The sequence below is a fragment of the Arvicola amphibius genome, chromosome 13 (assembly GCF_903992535.2).
Source record: "Arvicola amphibius chromosome 13, mArvAmp1.2, whole genome shotgun sequence".
Lineage (NCBI taxonomy): Eukaryota > Metazoa > Chordata > Mammalia > Rodentia > Cricetidae > Arvicola > Arvicola amphibius.
The window spans coordinates 327,424-351,027 of NC_052059.1; the positions used below are offsets into that span (position 1 = coordinate 327,424).

General features: G+C 37.9%; 2 protein-coding genes across 3 annotated transcripts in view; one reads left to right on the top strand and one right to left on the bottom strand.

Annotated features, from left to right (window-relative positions):
- The window catches only part of Fgf14 (fibroblast growth factor 14), a 478,361-nt gene that overhangs the window by 55,879 nt on the left and 398,878 nt on the right, over positions 1 to 23,604 (top strand). The gene's annotated exons all lie outside the window — the stretch shown is intronic.
- On the bottom strand, positions 8,025 to 8,411 carry LOC119800484 (28S ribosomal protein S33, mitochondrial-like). Its single transcript, XM_038310681.2, has one exon. The coding sequence runs from the start codon at positions 8,376 to 8,378 to the stop codon at positions 8,058 to 8,060; it is 321 nt and encodes a 106-aa protein (XP_038166609.1). The 5' UTR covers positions 8,379 to 8,411; the 3' UTR covers positions 8,025 to 8,057.

The window sequence follows — 23,604 nt, forward strand, 5'->3', positions numbered from 1 at the left end:
TTGACTCCAAATGCCCACAGACCTACAATCATAACATTAATTTAATTTATTACCTTCTCTTTTTAAGGAAACTTCAGTTTTGGTAACAAGAAAGGATTTACATCTTTATATTGCTTTCCTGACCTTTGTATTGATGTTAAGGTTTGTTTGTGTTATGCCTTATTCCTATTCACACAATTTTTCAAATAGACAAATGTGATAATAGTGTAATATTAGTTTAAAATTCCAAGATATTTTGGTAATATATTGCAAGATTCCAGTATAAAGAACTTGCACATTTTGGGAAACTTCTGGGATGAGATGATGAACCTCTTTTTTGATGTGTGTGTGTGTGTGTGTGTGTGTGTGTGTGTGTGTGTAAGAGAGAGAGAGAGAGTCAGAGACAGAGAGAAAGAGATGGAACACTTATTCAGTGAGGACAAAGGTTAGATAACAATCCTAGGTGCAGTCAAAAGGAAAAGTAGGTAATATATATTAATATCTGCATTATGTTTCCCTTTCTCAAAGAAAATCTTTGATATGGAACATGATTTTGTCCAATTCTAAACCTTATGTTTCTTCACTAATAGACCTGTCAGTGGTGCAGAGGAAGTGGACCTGGATCAGTTTGCATTAAAACCAATACAATTGACAAGAAACACCCTTCCCCTACTGGATACGATTGCAAATTAACTCAGCTCCATGGAATCTCTCTAAGAGGAGAACATGCTAGGAATTTGAAGACAGAGTTGTTTTAGATTTTCTCCCCCTTTTGGTGAATCAAACAGATCCAGCTGCTTTCCAATTTCTATTAAAACTTTTAGGTAACCCTACTTTTCATTTCAATGTATTATTAGCTTTTATTTTATTCCCAGACTCCCTGCTCCCAACTAACAAGAATGGAAAAGGACTTGAGGTAGATGTTCAATCAACTTTTTAGGTAGTGTCCTTTTCTTGTTCCTGCTTACCATGAATCATGTAGTCCATTCTGGAAATTCTTTCATGTCTTGCTTCATGTTATCTCTTACTATGGTAATTTCTGGAGAAACTGAGGGGTAACTGAAGCAGAACATGTCCCATAATATGTCCTGGTAATAGCATAGAATGCCTCTAACACTGGAGCGGCAGGTTGCACTCCGGCTGCCTGGCTAGCTTATGCCCAGAAATAACAACACACAAATTGTATTCATTTAAACACTGCCTGACCCATTAGTTTCAGCCTCTTATTGGCTAATTCTCATATCTTGCTTTAACCCATATTTAGTAATCTGTGTAGCACCACGAGGTGGTGGCTTACCAGGAAGGATCTTAGCCTGCATCCATCTTGGAGAGGAGAGCTATGGCATCTGCCTGAGGCATCTGCCTGACTCTGCTTTCTTTCTCCCACAATTCTGTTCTGTCTACTCCACCTACCTAATTTTCTGTCCTATTAAAGGGCCAAGGCAGTTTCTTTATTAACCAATGAAAGTAACACATAGACAGATGACCCTCCTCCATCATAGCACCACATGTATAATCAGTAAATATGTTATACTAGTGGAAGAGACATCAGAGAATAAATGTTTCTTAATGATACTCTCAAATTATGCAGCTATTTTCATTTTTTAACCCCATAATGCTTTCATTTCACTTTATACCTGATGCTTCCAACTTCTGAGCTTTTGGGGTTCTTAATATTGGGCAGTATCTTACTGGTACTTTTTATGCCTAATTAGCTACTTTTCCAAGCTATTACTAAAATTATAAATATTATACTAGTTTTTAATTTTGTGTGTATGAGTATTTTTCTTGTATGTGTTTATGTGTACCATGTGTGTAGATTGCCCATAGAGGCCAGAAGAGGGAATCAGATGCCCTGAAATTGGAGTTACAGATTCTTGTGTGCTACCATATGGGTTCTAGAAATCCAACAAGGTCTCTGGAAGAGCAGCCAATGTTCTTAACAATCAGCTCATCTCTCTAGTCCCCAATTCAAAAGTTTTTATTTCATTTCTGGGATCAAAATTGGGCCCTTGAACATAAGAATGCTGTTTCACAGCTTCAACTGTGTAGCAAGCTTCAGGTTACATCTGCTAGAACTATGTATTCTTCAAAGACTTTTTATTGAGAAATCTGTGGTTGTTTATGGATAGGTCATTGGATAGACACAGGTTTGCAGATAATGCCATAGAAAAAAATTATGAGATCCAAATCTAACAGGATTTTCAGCAGTAAAAATCAAACTATAGTTTAAGGAAATTATTAAAAACAATGAAATTAAAGTTAAGATGGTACATTAATGCATTTATGATGGAGCGGCTTTTCTTTTTCTAATAGCCTTAGTGGTTGAGTCAAATAGAGCAAGGAACCTAACAGTCCAGACAGATGTATGAATTGAGAGGTATTATTAAATTCCCATAAATTAGCTTATATGTTCAGAGGTTCAGAAAGGACCCAGAAGAAATGGACATGGGCACTCACTGATGGGGAAGCAGTTATACATCAGGAAGGATGTAGAGATGGAAGAAAGCAGACATGATGATGGCATTACACTATGGCTTCTAATTAGAGAGGATATTACCTGGTCTCTTTTGGTTTTAGTGTAGATTGGAAACAGGCACTTCCTTGGGAATGGGAGGGTATAACATCAACACATTTGCCCAAGTGACCCTAGTTTCTTGATGTACTTTTGTTATGATATGTATTACTGTAAGGAAAACCTCTAAGCTATCCTTTACATGATAATTTCAAAGCTAATTATGAAAGGAAGACACATTTCAGGCACTAAAATTCAAACTTTGGAATATTGTATAAAGCTAAATAACTTCCATAGAGTTTATAAACAGGTGCTGTGCATATAACAAGAAGTTAGAATTCTGTTCACAGAAGTCTTATAGGAATGTGTGCTGCAATTCCAACATTATGTGCCTTGACTGACAATTCTCTGCAATGGAACTAAATCTTAGTACAACAAGGTGATGTTCAGGCAAAGTAAAACAGCACATTTGGTTTTATTTCACAGAGTAGAGACACATGGTGATGTTGTTTCTGAAGGGTGTTGTCATTGGCATATACTGCTGCAGACAGCTAATTTTGAAGGGACACAAGCATTTTATTATAGAGGCACTGAGAATGATGTCAGGGCAACGTTTGTTTTGCAATGTGCATTTGCATTGATTCACTCATGGCTCTGTCTATCTCCATGACTATCAGAGGACAACGCTAACAGGCTCAAATCAACTTAAGCTTTCCCTAGGAAAATCAGCCTTAAATCAACTGTACCAGCATCAGTTCATGACTTCATTAGCCCTGGCTGTTAAAAGAGCAGCTGATATGCAAGACATTCATCAGAATGGCTATAGTATAGGGGCAGTTCAGGCACCCTCTCCTCAGCTGCTCAAGGAACAAGCTGGGGACATCTCCTTGGACACCTGGGGACCCCTCTAAAGTCCAGTCTCTTGCCAATCCTCAAATGGCTCCCTTAATTAAGATATATACTTCCCTGCTCCCATATCCACTCCTCCTCCATCCCAACTGTCCCATTACCCCAAGTTCTCCCCATCTTCCCCTTCTCACTTCTCTCTCCCCATCTCCCTTTACCCCCATTCCATCCCCACCCCCAAGCTCTCCATTTTTGCCTGGAAATCTTGTCTACTTACAATATTCAGGAGGATAACTACATGTTTTTTTGGGGGGAGGGGTTCATCTGGCGATGGATGGAGATAGAGACAGAGACCCACATTGGAGCACTGGACTGAGCTCTCAAAGTCCAAATGAGGAGCTAAAGGAGGGAGAACATGAGCAAGGAAGTCAGGACAGCGAGGGGTGCGCCCACCCACTGTGACGGTGGGGCCCGATCTAATGGGAATTCACCAAGGCCAGCTGAACTGGGTCTGATAGAGCATGTGATCAAACCGGACTCTCTGAACGTGGCTTACATGGAGTGCTGACTGAGAAGCCAAGGACAATGGCACTGGGTTTTTATTCTATTCCATGTACTGGCTTTGTGGGAACCTAGTCTGTTTGGATGCTCACCTTCCTAGACCTGGATGGACGGAGGGAGGACCTTGAACTTCCCACAGGGCAGGGAACCCTGACTGCTCTTAGGACTGGAGAGGAAAGGATAGGGAGGGGAAAGGGGAATGGGGGGAGGGGGAGGGAGTGGGAGGAGGGGAGGAGGTGAAAATTTGTAATAATAATAATAATAATAATAATAATAATAATAATAGAAAAGAAAAAAAGAGCAGCTGAGTGGGTGGATTGCTCTGCTGGGTCTTATGGTTCACCTCTTTCCCAGGATTGGAGCACTTTCCCTTGACATCATCTTTCTGTGTGTGTTTGGAGAACATAGGACATGAACAGATGGCCTCAATGTGGACTCCCATGACTACCAGGCATGCCAAGCAGGCAGATGAGTGATCTGACTTGTTCTTTCTCTTTTGAATTGCTGTCAGCCAGGGGAAAATGGCAAAAATAATTCAACGGCTGCCTTCTTTAGACCCAGCATGTACCTTTCAGTTATCAAAAAAAAGCAACATTCTGAGGCAGCTTTTTGGTGTTTTCTCTGGTAGGAAGAGCCCTTAATACCCTGGAGAGTCATGTAACAAATGACCAACTTATGCCTCAGAAAAGCCTCAGAGTGTGATGTGTTGGCACTGAATGGACAACAGCAGGCTTAGAGGAAGTGTTGTTTATTCACTCCCAGACATTCTGTGTCTTTTATCATTGGGTTAAGTATTTTTGGTAACTGGCTGGTGACTGTTTTCATCTCCCATCATGAGAACACAGGAAATCATAAACAGAAACCTTGCTGAACATCCCTGGCATTGCTTTTGCATTCCAGCTGTATGTAAATCTCAGGATCCTCTACTTGGTTGATATTCAGAGCTTGGATTCTTACAAAACAAAACTAGGGTTAAGTTTAAAAGGTTAAAAGGATAACATGAGTTTAAATACACATTTAATTTTCTAATGAGGAATTGAGACAAGACTGAACTGTTTCATGGACAGCTTCTTTATGTTTGAAAATAAAGTTTCCCTTCCTACCTTGCTTAGCAACCTATAACTCATTCTCACAGACACAAACTGACTTTCCAGTTATAATTCAGGGACATCTGACATGTTTTCAAACAATAAATATGCAACATATGTGAGAGCCATGTCAGGTTAAGATGAAAGGGAAATTTCATTATATATACACATATATAATATTGATTATATATACACACACACACACACACACACGTGTGTGTGTGTGTGTGTGTGTGTGTGTGTGAGTGTGTCTGAATATTCTTCAATTTTGGAAGCCTCATATGGCCTGTGGGTGGCATTTGGATATCCCAAGATTTACTTAGCGCAGTATGGTAATCTAGCTTCCAAATTTTTACATAGTTCAACACATAGAATTTGTAATGTTTCTAGAAATATCATGGGTAGAAATATCTTCTATGTTTTGGTCTGTCTTCAGTTGTCTTTCTTTATTTAGCTAGAATCATCATAAAACAGTTAGGTGGAGGAATGGACAGCCAGACATCGGGTCTCATTTGTGGTTTGGTCATGACTGAATCTTTTCTTTGAGAGATATCATTTATCACAGCTCTTTACTGATTATTTAAAATATCTATGCAGCATCAAGCAATCTAACTTACAAATATTTGGAGGAGTTTCTTTTATAAATGTTAGTAAACATACAAGTACAACTAGTTATTATTGACTGACACACATAGACTCATCAAGAAAGAAAGCAATGTTTTAACAAGCTCTGCAGAGAAGAGAGGTCTGCTGTGAGTTGTTCATTTTTTTTGTGGATGGTATATTTGGGAATATGATACAAAGACATTGAATTTATAAATTGTTGGAAAAGTTCCTTTTAGAGGAATCATAGATTATAGCTTTATATGCTGGGAACATGTCATAGCCAGAACCTGGAAACAACCTAAATGCCCCTCAACCAAAGAATGGATAAGAAAAAATGTGGTACATTACACAATGGAGTACCACACAGCAGAGAAAAAAGTGATGACATTTCAAAATTTGCGGGCAAATAGCTGGATCTATAAAACGTCATACTGAGTGAGGTAACCCAGACTCAGAAAGACAAATATCATATATACTCACACATAAGTGGCTTTTAGACATAAAGCAAAGAAAAGCCAGCCTGCAATTCACAATCCCAGAGAACCTAGACAACAATGAGGACCCTATGAGAGATATACATGGATGGGAAGTAGAAAAAGACAAGATCTATTAAGTAAATTGGGAGCATAGAGACCATGGGAGAGGGTAGAAGGGGAGGGGAAAGGAAGGAAGGGGAGTAGATAAAAATATATATAGCTCAATAAAAACAAAAAACAAATAAAAATTATAATCAGCTGCTTGAGATGGCTCAGATTGATGGATTCTACTGAGGCTGGCAAGAAGTACAAAACTGAGGAAAATAAGACCAAAGATGTAAAGTAACTAAGCATAGTTGGGGCTGAACCACAAATGGCGTTCAGGTCACTCTAGCACTGATTTAGTTCTTGCAACACATATGCTCTTCTGTGTCCTATATTGAGGGTTACCTTGTGTCTTTTCTATGCTGGCAAGCTGTCTATTTCCCTGTGGGAGTTTTACTTTCAGGTAAGTACTTTCCTTCCTTGGGAAACACTTTGCTAATGCCTAGTCTTTTCTTATAAGCTCACTGTACTACCCAAATTTCATAATTTTGGGGACAAAATTTCCAGATGACAAATTTAAGTTTAGATGAGTCTGTCACCCTTTAATCAAGTAGGCTTGAAAAATGAACCCTGAATATGTTTCACTCTGTAATTCATGTAGCTCATGTTTACCAAGTTGTGTTTCATTTATTCGTTTAGTTACTTTATTGGCTTACATTCATTATACTTTATATTGGATGTTATAAGGATATTTTCATACTAGCCTATAGAGTATTTTAACCATATCTCCTCTCTAGTTTCCTTTCTTTTCCCTCTTCTCTTCTGTTAGTGCTCTTTCTTTCTCTAAAAAGTTTAACTATTACTGTGATGTCTTATATAAATACATTTTATGTACTTATGTAAAATTTAAAATCCACCTTAAGAGAAAAGTCCTGGTATCTGTTTTTCTGAATCAGACTTATTTTCACATTATACAATAATCTCCATTTACATTCATTTGCTTCAAATTACATAATTTTAATCTTGTTTGTGGTTGTGGTTGAATAAAAGTCCATTGTGTGCATATACATTTTCTTAACCATCCCTCTAAAGACTGATACTGAGATGGATCCCAAGTTTATTTATTTCCACATTATCACCGTATTTCTTAAAGATGTTATGAAAAATAGCTCTATAAAAGCTCTTCGTTGGTACAGGGCTCAAAAGAAAGGTTTTGTTATTTTAATCCAATAAATACCTTTGGCTTTTGGATCTTTGTTTTAAGCTTATGAGTCAGCATGTATCAGCGATGCTGTCTAATTTATAAGTGCATGTATATTTATCAGCATAGCAACACTGTGAACTACTGTCCTTAGAACCTAGAACAATGACTAGGCTTAACCAGGCTAACAATGCATATATGATGGAGATAAAAAACCATTTTCAGTAAGTCAATGGTAATGAGATTATACCAATATCTGTGTCTGTAGTTGGAATTTTCTTTGGGCTATCTCCCAAATAGACATGGAGACCTAATAAGTATGAATGCTTGGGAATAGCTTAGATGTGTTCGACTAGTTCTTTTAGCTTAAGTTAACCTACTTACTCTCCCTACCCAGAAGTCCTGCCTATACATCCTCCCTCACTATTGGCCATTGAGGTTTTTAATACATCAGTCAGGTGCTTTAGGCAGGCAAGGTAAACAGCAACAATCTTTACATAATTAAACAAATATTCTTTTTTTTAGAGAATTAGGTAAACTTCATATTACAAAACCAAAGTAAGTATAATTTTGAAGAATAAGAATATCTTCAAAAAACCAGTTACAGTTTAACTGAAGTAGATGTGAACACAGGGTTGGTGTCTACTGAGGAAGGTCATGTTCCTCTAATATATGAAAAGATAACGAGATACACTTTCTCAGTCATCGAGGAAGAAATTTTCTTTCTTGACAAGCTGGTACTATTTCTTTTTTGTAGCTCTTTTCCCTTCTCCTTTCTTTGGTTTCACCTTTCCACGGAGCTTCTTTAGACGTCTTTGCTCATCCTTAAAATCCTGATGCTCATCTCTGTAGAGACCAAGGAAACGGAGTGTGCCCATGAGTGCAAAATACATGTTGTGATTTGGATACCAGTCGTAAGTCTGTTTCTTTTTGGCCAAGGGCTGCTCCCTGAACATATTCACCACTTTCATGGACTTTGAATCGGTAGGCCTGGCCACTTCACCAAAGATCCGGGCACTTAGACGAGACATACGCAGTGCATATTCTGAAAGCGAAGCCATTTCTTAAGCCGTGAGGTACAAGATTCTCTGCGTCTGACCTTGCTCGCGCGCCTCCCGGAAAGCCCCTTAAACAAATATTCTGTAACATAAACAAATGCATGACATCTTTGCATAGTTAAACAAATATTGTGTAACATGTGTCAGATTGTGAAAGCTAGAACCGTGTATTTTGGGGCCTTCAGGATATTAATATATTAGAAAATTGAGACGTTTAGGTTGTACTTCTTAAAACTGCTTAGTATTTTTTGACCTAGAATAATACAATTGTTATTTTCTTTGTTGGCAGTATTTGCTGTGCTTCAAGGAAATTGCTGTCAAACACATATAATTTTACAGAATTATTTTAATAATTTTATGTTATACTCATTATTCATATTAAACAACTAAGTTGCAGAGAGGTCATTTGATCTACCCCAGCATGAATAGCTGTTCCTTACCTGGAGGACTGTTTCATTTAAAAGCCCCAGTGCTCTGGGTTTTGATCCTACTGCATGTACTGGCTTTGGAGGGGCCTAGCCTGTTTTGATGCTCACCTTCCTAGACCTGGATGGAGTGGGGAGGACCGTGGATTTCCCACAGGGCAGGGAACCCTTACTGCTCTTTGGACTGGAGAGGAAGGGGGAGGGGAGTGGGGGGAAAGGGAGGGAAATGGGAGGCGGGGAGGAGGAGGTGGTAGAAATTTTTAATAAAAAAAAAAAATAAATAGTGATAAAAAACCCCAGTGCTCACAAATTGTTATGAACCAATTGTTCCTTTCATATATATATATGTATATATATATATATTCTCCATACATTTACATGTATATTTGCATATTTACATTTTATATTTCAGGAAAATAACAGAATAAAAATAGATAACCTCATCTCATAAAGCTGCTGTGCTTATAGGAGTGAGAAAATTTCATGGAATGCCATTATGGTGGGATCTTTAAAGAACAATAAGGCAGAGAAGGTAGGATGGGAGTTACAATTCTGTGTAGAGCAGTCATAAAGCCTGCTCAAGAAGGCCACCTTGTGCCACATTGGTGTCTGAGGGCTGTGTTGCCATTGGGGCCAAGTCAATTTGAGTAGCCAGGGATAAAACCTGGGGCCATGGTATACTCCATACCAGGGCTACTGCCAAGTCTGGGTCTGTGGCTCTGCTGCAGTCAGGGTCTGTGCTGATGTCCAGTGCTGTTTAGACCTTTGAAGTCTGAACCAGTGCAGGATATCTGTGCAACCACCTAGGGCCATTTTAGTATCTGAGGGCCTTGTTGCCTTATGGGTCATGCCAACCAGAGTGGCCTACACTACCACCTGGGACCACAGTGACATCCAGGCACCGACTGCTACCTAAGACCATACCTGTATCTGTGGTTTTACAGCAGCCAGGGTCTGATCAGCCACCTGAGAACAGGTCAGTATCCAAGGACCATGCTACTTATGAGGCCAAACTGATCTGAGTGGCGTGTGCTGCCATCTGGGACCATGGAGATATCTGGGCCTGAGCCACTGCCTAGAGCCATGTCTGGGTCCATTATCCAACTGTGACTGGGGTTGATGATGATGTCTACCACCCATGTTAGCACAGAAAATCATTGGAATTATATCATGCTGAACTAGCACTGCCCTTCACTGGCCCTGAGAAAGCTGGTCCTGCCCCTCTCTGCATACCCTCCCCCGACCTATACACTCAGGAAAGATGACTCTACCCTTCACCACAAACATGTATCTCACCTGGGCAGCACACTAGAGATGACCATGATGTAGGTGAGCCAGGGTGTGAGAGTAACAGAGCTGCCCCCTTTGTCTGCCACACAGTGCTATGGGTGAAGGAAAGAAGCTCTCCCCATCCCTGTCTGCCCATTGATACCTGCATCAGGCAAGAGAGCTGACCCCATAGTCATGTGAGTGAGAGAAATAACCCTGGCCTTCACCAGCTGCAGCACATAGGAGAACAGGCCTTTAACCCTGCCTGGGTAGTACACTAGAGCTGGCCCTGTTTGGGGGGTATAGGTGAGACAGCACTGAAGGTGTGAGAGCAGGAAAGCTGACCCTGTCCCCTCCCTTTTATGTCCCCTACAGCAATTGGGAGAGAGGACCTTAAACCTCCCATGGGCAAAAAATAGAGCTAGCTCTGGTGGTGTAAGGTTGAGTGACCCAGATCTGAGGACCTGAGAATAGGAGAAGTAGTCCTGCTCCTTGCTGAAGACTGCTTGGGTAAGCTACCCAAGACAGCGCTTGAGAATTTGCCTGGGTAGTGATGATGAGGGAAAGCTGGCAGGCTGACTAAGCCAGCTACCACCCAGACCCACCAGGACTATGTTTTGGCCTACCCCAACATCCACCACATTTATGAAATGTTGGAGCATGTAGAGGGAATGAATCTGCACAGCCAGAAAAGGATATCCATGACACAGGACAACAACAGGATATCCAAGAGAAGTCCCAGTGGGAGTCCATTGTCAGTGGTAGTGGTGTAGCCGAAGTCAGAGGCTTTAAGCCAGACCAAGGATTTGTGGCGATGAACACTTGCAATTAAAGATGAGTGGAGTAAAGAGAGATTGTGTGACTCAGCAGACCGTGCTCCCACTTCCATGAAGAGAATCTTTTCCTCTTTTTTCCCCCAATTTGCTTGTTTTATTTTCTTTTAAATTTGGTTTTGTTTTTGGAGGTCACTGCAAGGGCAGAGGTCAGATGTCAGGGGATAGGAGATAAGTGTGATCAGAATGCATGATGTGAAATCCATAAAGAATAAGGCTTTTTTTGTTTTGTTTTGTTATTTTGTTTTTGCCACATTGGAGCAAAGTCACAGGAAGAGGTAGGAATTCAGCAGAATTGAAGCCCTCTTGGAAATGACTAAACATTTAAAAGGGAATGTGCAGGTGCCAGTACTTACTTATTAAGCCAGGATTATCTCATCTATCAGGCATGGGTCAGAGGGATCACAGAAAAACTAAGGCTCTGACAAGTTTATTGCAATAAAGCAATCAGACTTTTTATACCCTTATCAAAATCAAACTACAATAGTGGTTGCCAGGATACAATGACATTTGCAACTTATACAGGAAATATAAGATCAATGTTTAAGAATAATTGTCCTGTAAGACTTCTATAGGGTTTGCTGATTTCTAGGAAAGGCAGAAATATACAGGTGATTGGAATACTTTGAGGGACTGTCTCAGTTTCTCGGGAACTAAAAGGTATACAATGTCCCAGGAGCCATGGCCTCCAATCTGAGAAACCTATGATCCATGCCTCTCAAGGCAGCTAGATTAGGACAACTCTATTATTCCATGCAGGAAGGACTTGGAGAATTAGGTATCAAAATGTGATTCTATGTTAGGGAAGTGTGGAATTCTTTAATTTATTGAGTTTTGACACTTTGAGGTATTGAAGCATGGTTAATTGGTAAACAGTCATTGTGTGTTAGTGAAGAAAATGATGAAAGAGACGGAAGGAGGAGGAAGAAGAAGAAGAGAGGATAGGAGGTATGTGTAATATTTTGATTGTGTTCTGACAAATAAAACTTGCTTGGAATCAGAGGGCAAAGCTAGTCACTAGCTGATCATGGAGGTTTGGAGGACTATAGACAGGGAGGAGACAGGAAGTACTGAGAGAGGATCTAGGGTCCTTTTGGACAGAGGAACAATAGAAGTAGGAAGCAACTCGTGGCTGCTCCCTGCTTCTCTGATCTTTCAAGTTCTTATCCTGATATTTGGCTCCTGATTTTTTTTATTTTTAAAGATTAATTAGATTAATGCTTCAAGGAGCAGGAAAGGGGAAAGGATGGGAAGGAAAGGGAAGGGAAGGGAAGAGAAGGGAAGGGAAGAGAAGGGAAGGGAAGAGAAGGGAAGGGAAGAGAAGGGAAGGGATGTGGGAAGTGTGCATCAGATCCCCTGTAACAGGAGTTAAATATGATTGTGCTATGCTATGTGGGTGCTTGGAATTAAACTGAGCCCTCTGTAAGAGCAGCCTGGGCTCTTAACTGCTAAGCCATTCTTCCAACTACTTTACTGCTTATCACTTCCCCCTTTTTTCTTTTTTTTATTTATTAGATTTTTTTTTAAAAAATACCAATCCAAGTTCCCACTCCCTTCCCTCCTCCCATTCCCTTCACACACACACACACACACACACACACACACACACACACACACACACACACACACGACCGTTATCCAATCCTCAGAGAGGGTAAGGCACATTGCTTTGTGGAAGGTCCAAGGCCCTCTATACTGTATCTAGGTTGAACAAGGCATATATCCAAAGAGAATAGGTTCCCAAAATGCAGTACATGCAGTAGTGATAAATCCTGGTGCCACTGCCAGTGGCCCCTAAGTCTGCCCTAGCCATGCAACTGTCAAACACATTCAGAGGGACTCGTTTGGTCCTATGCTTGTTTCTTCCCAGTCTGGCTGGAGTTGTTGAGCTCCCGTTAGCTCAGGTAGACTGTTTCAGTGAGTGAATCTATCATTTTCTTGCCCTCTTTGCTCATATTCTCATTCTCATCTCTCTTCAACTGGACTTTGGCAAATTAGTCCAGTGCTCCAATGAGGGTCTCTGCCTCTGTTTCCATCAATTGCTGGATGAAGGTTCTATGGTGATATTTAAGATATTCATCAGTCTGACTACAGGGCAAGTCAAAATCAGACCCTCTCTCTTCTAATACTTAGGGTCTTAGCTGGGGTCATCCTTGCAGATTCCTGGGAATTTCTCTAGAGCCAGGTTTCTTCTAACCCTATAATGGCTCCCTCAATCAAATTATCTCTTTCCTTGCATCATCTCTGTCCTTCTTCCATGTTGACTATCCCATTCCCTCAGGTTCTAACACAAACAAGAGAATTCTGGTTATCACCCTTCTAAAGAGAGCTTTTCACAGTGGTGTTTCATGTACCATGGGCTAAATTCAAACTTACAATATAGCCAAAGATATCCTTGATTTCCTGATCCTCAACCTTTACATCCTGTAGGGGGCGAGGTCCTATGTGCTATGGTTATAGATACGTACCACTGTGCTTGGTTTATGAAGTACTAGTAATTGAACACAGGGGTTCATGTATGCAAGCACTCTACAAATCTCCAATCCTTGACTATTTCTAGGCCAAGAAATTTTGACAAAGCTGAGTGTGATGATGGGAGAGGGGTTAAGGAGTTTGTCAAGCATAGAGAAATTTAAGGATATTTCTTTCTGTTGATGGTGTGACTTTCACTAGGAATACAAAGATATCTAGAAAGCTCATTTAATTCCTTAAATATGAGCAATATTGTCTTAAATTATATAAAATAGTTATACTTAGAACCTCACTTTTTATTTAGGGGTGCTCAGTTATGGAAATAGACTTTCTTTTCCCTTTTACCAGTTTGCAATTGCTGTTTTTTAGTGTATCATTCCATACAGTCCTAGTTTAAGATTCATAATGCACCAGGCAGTGCATGAGATCTTTAAGTGAAGGGATGGGTGAGACCTCCATAGATGGATGGAATCATTTGTTAGAGGAGTTTATAGGTTAAAGGGGGAAGAAAATATCCTAGCAGATAACTATAGCAGGGACAGACACCTGTGATTGGAACAATATAGTAAAGAACATGCTTATTATTCAAAAGGAATGAGAATGACCTATACACAAAGAATACTGATATGTTTTTATATTTCACAAAGATAGGGGGTAAGAAGAGGGGTAGAGAAAATGGTAATGAGAAGGTAGGTTCAATTTCCCTAGAAGTACAGAAGATAGAATGTTTTATCTGGTAAACAAATTTTTTTTAAATCTCATTTTTCATTTATATTTTTAAAAACAACTTTATGGTAGCATAATTGATACAGAAAGGCTAGCACGTATTTACTATGTATACCACGTAATGAATTTAACCATACATAAGCTTTGACAATACCATCACCACAGTCACCATCTCCTAAAGATTCTTTGCACTTGTTTATCTGACTTATTGTTTTAAAAAAAATTTTGTTAATTCTTTGAGAATCTCACACAAAATTTTAAACATATTTACCCCAAATCCTCTGATTAGCTCTTACAAAATCCATACTCACCTCCTACCCTTTACTTTTATGTTCTTAAAAAAATTGTTAATAACCTATAAACTCCATTATGTACTGTTCAAATACTTCTGTCTGTGGAGTTATTTATGCAGAGTTGTTTATCTGCTTGGAACCACACTCATAAATTAACCTAAAACTCCCTCCTACAGAAACCATGAACTGTCCATAGATCCTCAGTTAGAGTGTTGGTTTATGAATCCCTTCCCACTCTATGCTCCAATGTTTACGGGTTTGATCTTGTGCAGATCATATGCAGTATCACAGCTGTCTTGAGTTAAGTACAGCATTTTTATCAAATGGTATGGAGAATCACATCAAAGTTTTGAAAAATTCACTTACATATTTCTAAATCACCAATACAAATGACAGATGACCATGGATGATTAGCATTGCACAGTGAGTAGAACGCTGTCTCTGAGCACAGTGCTCAGTGGGTTAGGCTTTCAACAATTATTCTGTAATGAATGAACATCAATACCAGGTCTTTAGATGAATTCATTAAGGCTTGGTGAGATTACATGCATAACCCAAGAGGATGCACAGTACACGATGAATCAGATCTGAGGCCAAGATGCAGAGCTCAGAGTTAAGCTCTTGTTTTGTTATAAAATATGCAGAATACAAAATTTAACATTTTAGAAATCTTTGGTATATATTTATCATATGTCATGATGAGTTTCAGAGAGACAGTTAATTTTATGTATGTTATAGTGTAACGATATTCACCCATCTCTTTCCTTCCTTGCTAACCTCCTTTATAGTTTTTCCTTCTGCTATCAAGTCATATACATGACATGTAACACACACAGACGTATGTGTGTGTGCACATTATGCACACTATCTAGGATCTACAAATCACAAAATATATGAAATATTTGTCTTTATAAATCTGGTTTATTTTGCTTAATAGGATCTCCTGTTGTGTTCATTTTCTTATTAGTGGCTGAATAAAGCACATTGTGTATTAGGGCTTGGAAACATGGCTTAGTGGTTTAGGGAATCAGCTGTTCTTCCAGAGGACTGGGGCTCAATTCCCAGTACCCACATGGCAGCTCACAACTGTAATTCAAGTTCCAGTGGATATGACAATTTTCATATAGATATAGATGCAAGCAAAACACCAATGTAAATAAATAAAAAAATTTTAAAAAGCCCATCCACGATTCACAACATAAGCAGATCCTTGCTAGCATATTGTAGGGCACAAGACGTTTCCTGCCTCCTTTCCTTAGGTTCACAGCTTCTCCTTAAACACTTTTTTCCCCAAAGTATCAAGTGATGTGCTGTGTATTCCTTAGTTAGAATTATTGTCTTTAGCTGTAAAAGCACAGTCATGCCTTGTTCTTCCTCCATAAAATCAGACAAGGAAATACATGTCAATGATTAATATGTGAGCATGTACTCAGAAACACACAGATAACAACATGTGTGAATGTAAATATATATATGCATGCAAACCACTTGTATCCTGATTCATCTGATGTATCTTTCTTAATATCCTGTTAAATATTAATTTAAAGTTGAGGTAAATATTTAACGATTACACAAAATTAATAACAAGTGAGGAAAGAACATAGTGATTTCAAAATCTGGAATTCAAACCCCTCCAGTGTATGACAATGTTTTGTCAATCTTTTTTGGTTGGAAAATGTTGGTTATCATAGATTGTGAAACTTTTTAATGCTCAAAGTTAAAAATAACAGGAATATTGACTGTTGAGACCTTCTATTTACAGTCACAAAGAAACCAATATATTTTTTAAAAGGCAAATGTTTTTGTAAATCAATTTAGATTTCTACATGAAAAATGAAATAACAATAGTATTGTAGGTATTTAATCTTTATCAATATTATGTCCATCAGTGTCTTTTGAATGGATAACCAGCCTCTTATCATATTTTTCAGGTGACTTACCTGGCAGGTTTGAAACTGGCTTTTCAATGGTATTCACTTATGCCCTTCATCACTAACAAAGGCAAGACAGTAGAAAAAATGGGTTTCATAAACTGTAATATATATTCTTAAAAGTCTTTGTACCTACATACATATAATCATGATTTAGCTTGTCAGAATTCATATGTTCTTAGTTATGTCTGTGGCCAATGTATCTCTAAACATCTCATGCTGACATGTATTTTTTAAAAAATATTTTAATATATTGTGATATGTAATGTGCTGACACTCTATAAACAACAATTTAAAAACTGGCATTTCAATGATTTTTATTATATTACACTTTGGCAAAAGCAGAGAAAAGAAATAAAGTAAAAAAGAAAAGAAAAGTAAAAAAAGCCCTGGGTCAATATTAATCAAGTTTATGCTGTACTCAGAACTGCTGGGCTTTGAGTTTGCTCTTATTCTTTTAGTCAATGTAAGCAATGGATCAGTCAAAATGATCAGTTTTTGAGAAAGCAAAACTAAAGAGTATAATGCACAACACTTCCCCAACTTCTTTTTTTTGTTCTTTGTATAACAAGGTGGTATTTACTTTCAAATATGATTTAATAGAAGGCGGTAGAGGTTAGTCAAGATGAAAAAGGAGAAGGTAAGTCTGTATCGTTAAAGGGCAGAGTGTGTCTCAGGAATTATTTATTTACTCTTCAATGTGAAATCAAATGTACTAAATCTTCTCAAGTTATCAGTGTTCCAATGTTCTATGTTTGGCATTACTTTTGCAAAGTCAATGATAATAATTTTACCAAGAGAAAGTTATTCAGAGGGCAGGAAGCAAGGTAAAATAAACAACTATTTATAAATATGAAAAGGACTTCATATTCTAGATAAAGTTTTAGATAACAGTTTTGTAAGATTCTGAACATCTTAACAGTTAAATCAGGAGTCACAAAACAGGTCTGTTTTCATAAATGCTGATCATTCACACCAGCCACAAAAATGATAATTATGAGATTCCCCAAAGTCACATGAATAAATTATATATTGGTATTGTGATGTACAGCCTGTTTGTGTTTTCCATCTGTGGGTTAAATGTATTATTTATTCCCTATAGTACCATGTAAATTTCAGTCCTGTGGGAGAGGCTGTCTCAGGTTATTGCAGCAGAGTTCTGCTAAGCCAAGTATTAAGCCATTGAGTTAACTGCTCAAGTACTTCAAGCTAATACTATGCACATCACAGTGTGACACTGAGAAGGCCAAATGTAGGTGTGTTTAGTGAAGTACCACTTCATCTCTACCCAGAAGGCAGCTCCAACAGATTAGGTTTTCATTTCATTCAGTGCTGGAAGAAAAGTGCTTGGCAAGTTTCTCTATTTGTGTTCTAGTGTTTGAATGCTTCTCTCAGATCTAATTCTGTCTCCCAGGATCAATACATGCCTGTCTCCTGTCTAAGTTAGACCAGGTTGGGTTGGATCCACCTGATGAAATTTGGTTTGTTCTTCATATAGTTTAGGGGTAAAAGGATCATTTGAAGATGTACAGTTGAAGGGAGTGTGTGTGTGTGTGTGTGTGTGAGAGAGAGAGAGAGAGGGGGGGGGGGGGGGGGAGGGAGGGAGAGAGAGAGATTTGTTATGACTTATCAGCATGAACCATGGTTCTTTACTAGCTACATAAGCACAAGGTCGTGAAAACCTGGAGATAATTACAAATTTTATGCCTCTGTTTGTAAACCAGACATGGAATTTACCTGTTGTATTTCGGTGCCCAGCCTAAATTTAGAAAATATATTAATACTTAATTAAAATTATTGAGATGTAAGCACATTTTGTCAGTTGCCCTATGATCAGTTGTCATTAGCCATAATCAACTGTGCATGTCCAAGTATACACTCAATGCATAAAAACAGTCAGATCAGAAGAATTCATCAGAGAGTCTCACTAAATAAGACTTTAGAAATCATCAGTTAATGAAAATTTTAGTTTATAATGAAGTTTAGAGGTATTCAAGTTCATTAAAATTTTATATTTGGTATGGTTACATTGCTAAGTACTTTTGCATTCGTTCTTTGAAATTGAAAATTAAATATAATTTCATATGTGAATCTACCTGATAACATCAAAACAAACAGAAAAAGACTTGATAGTGTCTATCTTATCTACTTTTGTGGAGATTAAAATAGCATGGAAAACTTGAATCATAAATTTAACCTTTCTTTCATTGCGTCTTCTCTCTCTCTATCTATGCATTTAAATATACACACACATGTTTATATAGTTATCAATCAACATCAGTCTGATTAACCAGCTAATAGTCAGAATCAAGAAATTAGGAATAATAAATAAATAATAAATCTTATTAAGAATAATATTTCAGTTCAATATTTTACTGAAGAAGCACCTTGAACCATCACAATCAAGGGTCAAAGCAGTGACTGTACTTTTGCCTTCTGACTTGAAATTTGGTGTCCTTAGCTTTGCATCTGTCTTACAAAAATCAGACATTCCAAAAGTTTTGAGTTGTGTACATTTCTCTCTTTTTGAGTTATACCAAATACCCAGGTTATAATGACTCCTTTATTTAATTTTTATTAATTAATCAATTAATTAATTTTCCCAGACTGATCACAGCTTTCTCTTCTCTTAATCATTTCCTCTAATCTCCCTACTTCCCCACCCCATCCACTCCTTTTTCATTCCCTTCAGAAAAGTGCAGGCTTTCTATGTATATCAGCTGGCCATGGGACATCAAGATGCAGCAAAACTAGACACTTGCAACTCAGCAAGAGAAAAGGTCCTGATTAGTCTCATGCAAGTTCTCTGGTTGGTGGTTTAGTCTCTGTCAACCCTCAGGAGCCCACAACAGTTGACTCTTAGTATTTCCCATGGTGTTCTTGTTCCCTCTGGCTCCCATAATCCTTCCTTCCCCTCTTCCACGGGATTTCCTAATGTCCACCTAATATTTGAATGTGGGTCTTTCATCTATTTCTATCACTTGCTTGATGAAGCTTTCCTGATGTCAATTGGGCTAGGAAAAGATCTGTGAATATAGCAGAATATTACTAGAAATCATCACTTCTATTTTTGATTAATTGTAGGAATGGAACTTAAATTAAGGACTTCTAGTTAATTCATAAAGCACTATACTCTATGGTCTCTGTAGCTGCTTTGAAAGCACTCACATGAACACATGTGCTCATACACACACACACCACAAACACACATAAACACAAACATATGCATGCATTTTAAAAGTGAAAGCCATATAGATATATGTCTGCACATACACTTTGTTATGTACTCTCAAAAGCAATCTCAATAAAATGTTTCATGATCTTGGAAGTTATTTTTCAATGACAATTGGAGCTATCATTAAAATGGTTTCATTTAATCTATACATGCAGACTCACAGATGTATGTGTTTACATAACATTTAGTTCATCTAAATTTACGTTTACATCTCTATGTGTGCCTATATATATATAATAAACAGACAAAATCATACAAAACACACAGACATATATATGTATATATAATGATTTACATTCTATTCACTATTCTCCACTAGTGCGAGTGCCTCCAGAAAATGGACCATGATTCTGAAGCATAAGCTTATAGAAGGATTGATTTAGAACTGAAGGAAGAGCAGCATCACACTTTCAGTGCATATCTAGAACTTTCCTGCCTTGCTTACATTTAAGAAGTAATGAAAGTTCATCACAACCTTGTTTGACTTGTGGAAGTGATGGTAAAATTGTTATATCTCCTCATTTCATATTCCACTTGATGTCAATGTCCTTCACTCTGGTTTTGCTCACCTCATAGATTTCCTATTGTTTCATGTCTTTGTGCGAGGGAGGCTGAGTGGCATACCAAGCTCCGAAGCTGAAGAGCTTTGTGTGTGCAGGATCCTGTTCTCTACCTTACATTCCCAGATCCTGTGTGAGACTCCTGATGGTGTCTGAACACCTGAACCAGGCAGAAGATGTGCTTCGCAGTCTAAGGGTATAGTTTTCAACCTTTACCAACTGTCATTAGACATGCAATTGTGTAGCTAAATTTAGTCTGTCATTTGAATATGCATTTAATTATAATATAGTTAGTTTCCTATAGTCTTCCTTTTCTATAAATCAAATTACTCAGGAACTCTTATATGACACTAAAATCTTTTTCTAAAGTGACATTTTGAAGAATAAGACTAAGCACTATTTGTAGCACTCCAATGCCAAAATCAAAGCCTCCTGTTATGATCAGATAGCAAAGAGGGCCCCAGTCTTGCAAGAAACATCCTCAAGGTAGTGTCTGCTGCATCAGCTAATCTTCCCAATAGTTTCAAGAAAATCACATATCACCTCACACAAACTACTTCTTCAGAAAAATTACTCATCAATGTATTCATTTATTTGAGGTATATATTGAATACCAGCTACTCTGTGACAGGCCTTCTCAGCTGATTCTCAGATATGTGTAGATTCATTCCTAGTTTTGCGGGATCAGTCACGTCCTTTCAAAATTCATATATTGAAATCAGAAGGCCCAATTATTCACAAGATGACTTTATGTGGAAATAGAGTTGCTGTAGATGCAATTATTTGAGATGAGGTCATGCTGGAGCAGGATAGAACGTTAATTTCCAGTATGACTATGTCCTTTACACAGAGACAGTATTTGGAGCTATATACAGAAGGAAAATACTGCATAGATATGAAAGCATAGAGATAGTGTTACTTATATGAGCCAAGGAGTATCATATGTTAGTAACATTAATTAGAAGGCAGGAAAGACATTGATCAAACCCTCTCTTCTAACCTTCAGAAAGAATCTTGTTGACACCTTAATCTTGAGCATCCAGCTACATAACTGTGAGTCGATGTTTCTGTTTTTCAGACACCATTTCATGATCCTCTATTACAGAAGCTCTACCAAAAATATCTTATCTGGGTACTCAGTGTGGATAGGGCAAGCAACCCTAAGACTAAGGTTTAGGATTAGGATTTTCTTTTTTCTCACAGTTTACAGGGCATCCAAGAAATTCTTGGTGCTTACAGCTCAAGCTTAATTTTGACTCCTCCCAATTGTCTAATAGTTCTCTAGTTCTGAGTCCCAAATGCTCAAAAGATAACTGAAGTGTTAATTTTATACACCCTTCAAGCTATCTAAGAAACCTCAGAATAACACAACTTTATTGGCCTCCATTTACTGAAAATGCCAACTTCTATTAACAATTTCTGTGTAAGACAGATGGTAAAGTAAGAGAGAAATATTTGAGAAACCAGAAGTCAAGAGTGATTGGGTTAAATTTTGATTTCCAAGCACCTAAAGTGAAGGCCAAGGCTCATTACAGCATTAGACCTTTGTGAGGACATGTAATTCAGTTCTGTAAGTGTTGCAGGGGGTTAGATTGTGGTGAAGGGGGATTTACGTGAGTTGAGAAAGGATACTATAAATAGGGAAGTTTATTGATAGGAACCAAGAAAGGGCTCCACTGGATCAAACTGGGATTTGGAGACTGGCTGCTTTCCAGAAAATATGAAAGTGAAGCAGGAAATCAAGCACCAGGCAGAAGGACAAACAGGCCAGTGGTCTATCATGTTTGATAGAAGACTGGTCTACTCCCAAGGATGAACAGGAGTACAGATCCTTAATAGGAGGGAAACTGTGCACAAGCTTCCTGTGGTGGCTCAATTCTCAAGAGTACATGAAGGGTGTGTTCCTATGGAAGCATCTAGAAAAAATTCAAAGGAAGCTTAGAATGTCTCAAAGCTATGGAAGAAAGGATATTCCCTTATATCAACATGAAATAAAAAGGGAAAATGTGTAGATAACTAGGGAAAAGGAAACATTCCAAAGTCCTCCTTAGGTGTGTATAAATGAATTAGGAATGTGTTAATTGGCTAATAATACATGTATATATAATTAATAATATAATTAGTCAATTAGTCTCTTAATTTTGATGTTTTATAATAATTATTCTCAAATTATTAAACACTATTAGAAAGAAAAATAAAACAACTGAATGTTACTTGCTGAGTGAATGCTGCAAAGGTATATTCAAGTATTTTACTTATAGGAAAATCTTAAGAATCATACTTAGACCTACTATTTTAGTCACAAAGTGATGAACTGCTTTGTGAAATTCTATGGCTTCTTGAAGTTTGGTTATAGTGGGGATTAGTGTAAGGTAAGCCATCAGAAAGCAGTTTTCTCCAACACATACTTCAAAAGTTAAATAATTGCAAAGCATGTGTTTATGAATGGAAAAGGATTAAACATGATGCAAATCAACCACAAAATGGGAAGATGCATGATGCATCCAGTCCTCACATACAGGAGCTATTATTCATCATCTCCATCATCTTGGAAAATGCTATGTAATCACAATAATTACTCTGAGGAAGGTTTCATTAGTTTTACTATAATCTTTTAAGTGATTCAGAATATGTATATATATATATATACATATATATATATATATATATATATATATAGTTGGATTTAAAACATGTAGTTTAAGGGACTGAAGAAATATCTCAGCAGTTAAGAGCACTTGCTGCTCTTGTAGAGACACATGCTTTGTTCCCAGCACCTACATAGTGGCTCACACCATCCATAACTCCATATCTAGGGAATCTGACTCTTACTGATCTCCATAGACACCAGAAACACTTATGGTTCGATACATACACATAGAAAAAAACTCATATACATAATGTAAAACAAAAAATCTAAAAAAATAAAACCCTCAAAGTAATTTAAGGACTTGAAGAGATGACCAGTGGTAAAGAGTACGCACTGCACTTGCAAGGAGTGTGGTTTCCAATACCCACATTGGGTGGCTTACAACTACTTGTAACTCTAGCTCCAGAAGATCTAATGCACTTTTCTGGCCTCCTAGCACCCACAAGCATGTTCATGCACATGTACATGTACATGCACATGCCCTCTCTCTCTCTCTCTCTCTCTCTCTCTCTCTCTCTCTCTCTCTCTCTCTCTCTCTCACACACACACACACACACACACACACACACACACACACACATACACTAATTAAACAAATAGTTAAAAAATAATTTGAAATAAGACAGTTCTTGGTCTGAAAATATAGCTCAGTGGTAGATGCTCACCTAGAATGAATGAGGCTCTGGATTCTTCCTCCTGCACTTCAAACATAAAATAAATTAAACAGAAAAAGTCTGTTTCTCCCATTTATCTCCAGAAAAAGTTTTGTTCCAAACATTTGAATAGCATGGGGGCAAGAAATATAACACCATAGTTGAAAACTCACAAGCTAATA

What these genes read in the sequence shown, in the direction of transcription:
- LOC119800484 (XM_038310681.2), bottom strand. Translation starts at nt 8,378, where the DNA reads ATGGCTTCGCTTTCAGAATATGCACTGCGTATGTCTCGTCTAAGTGCC.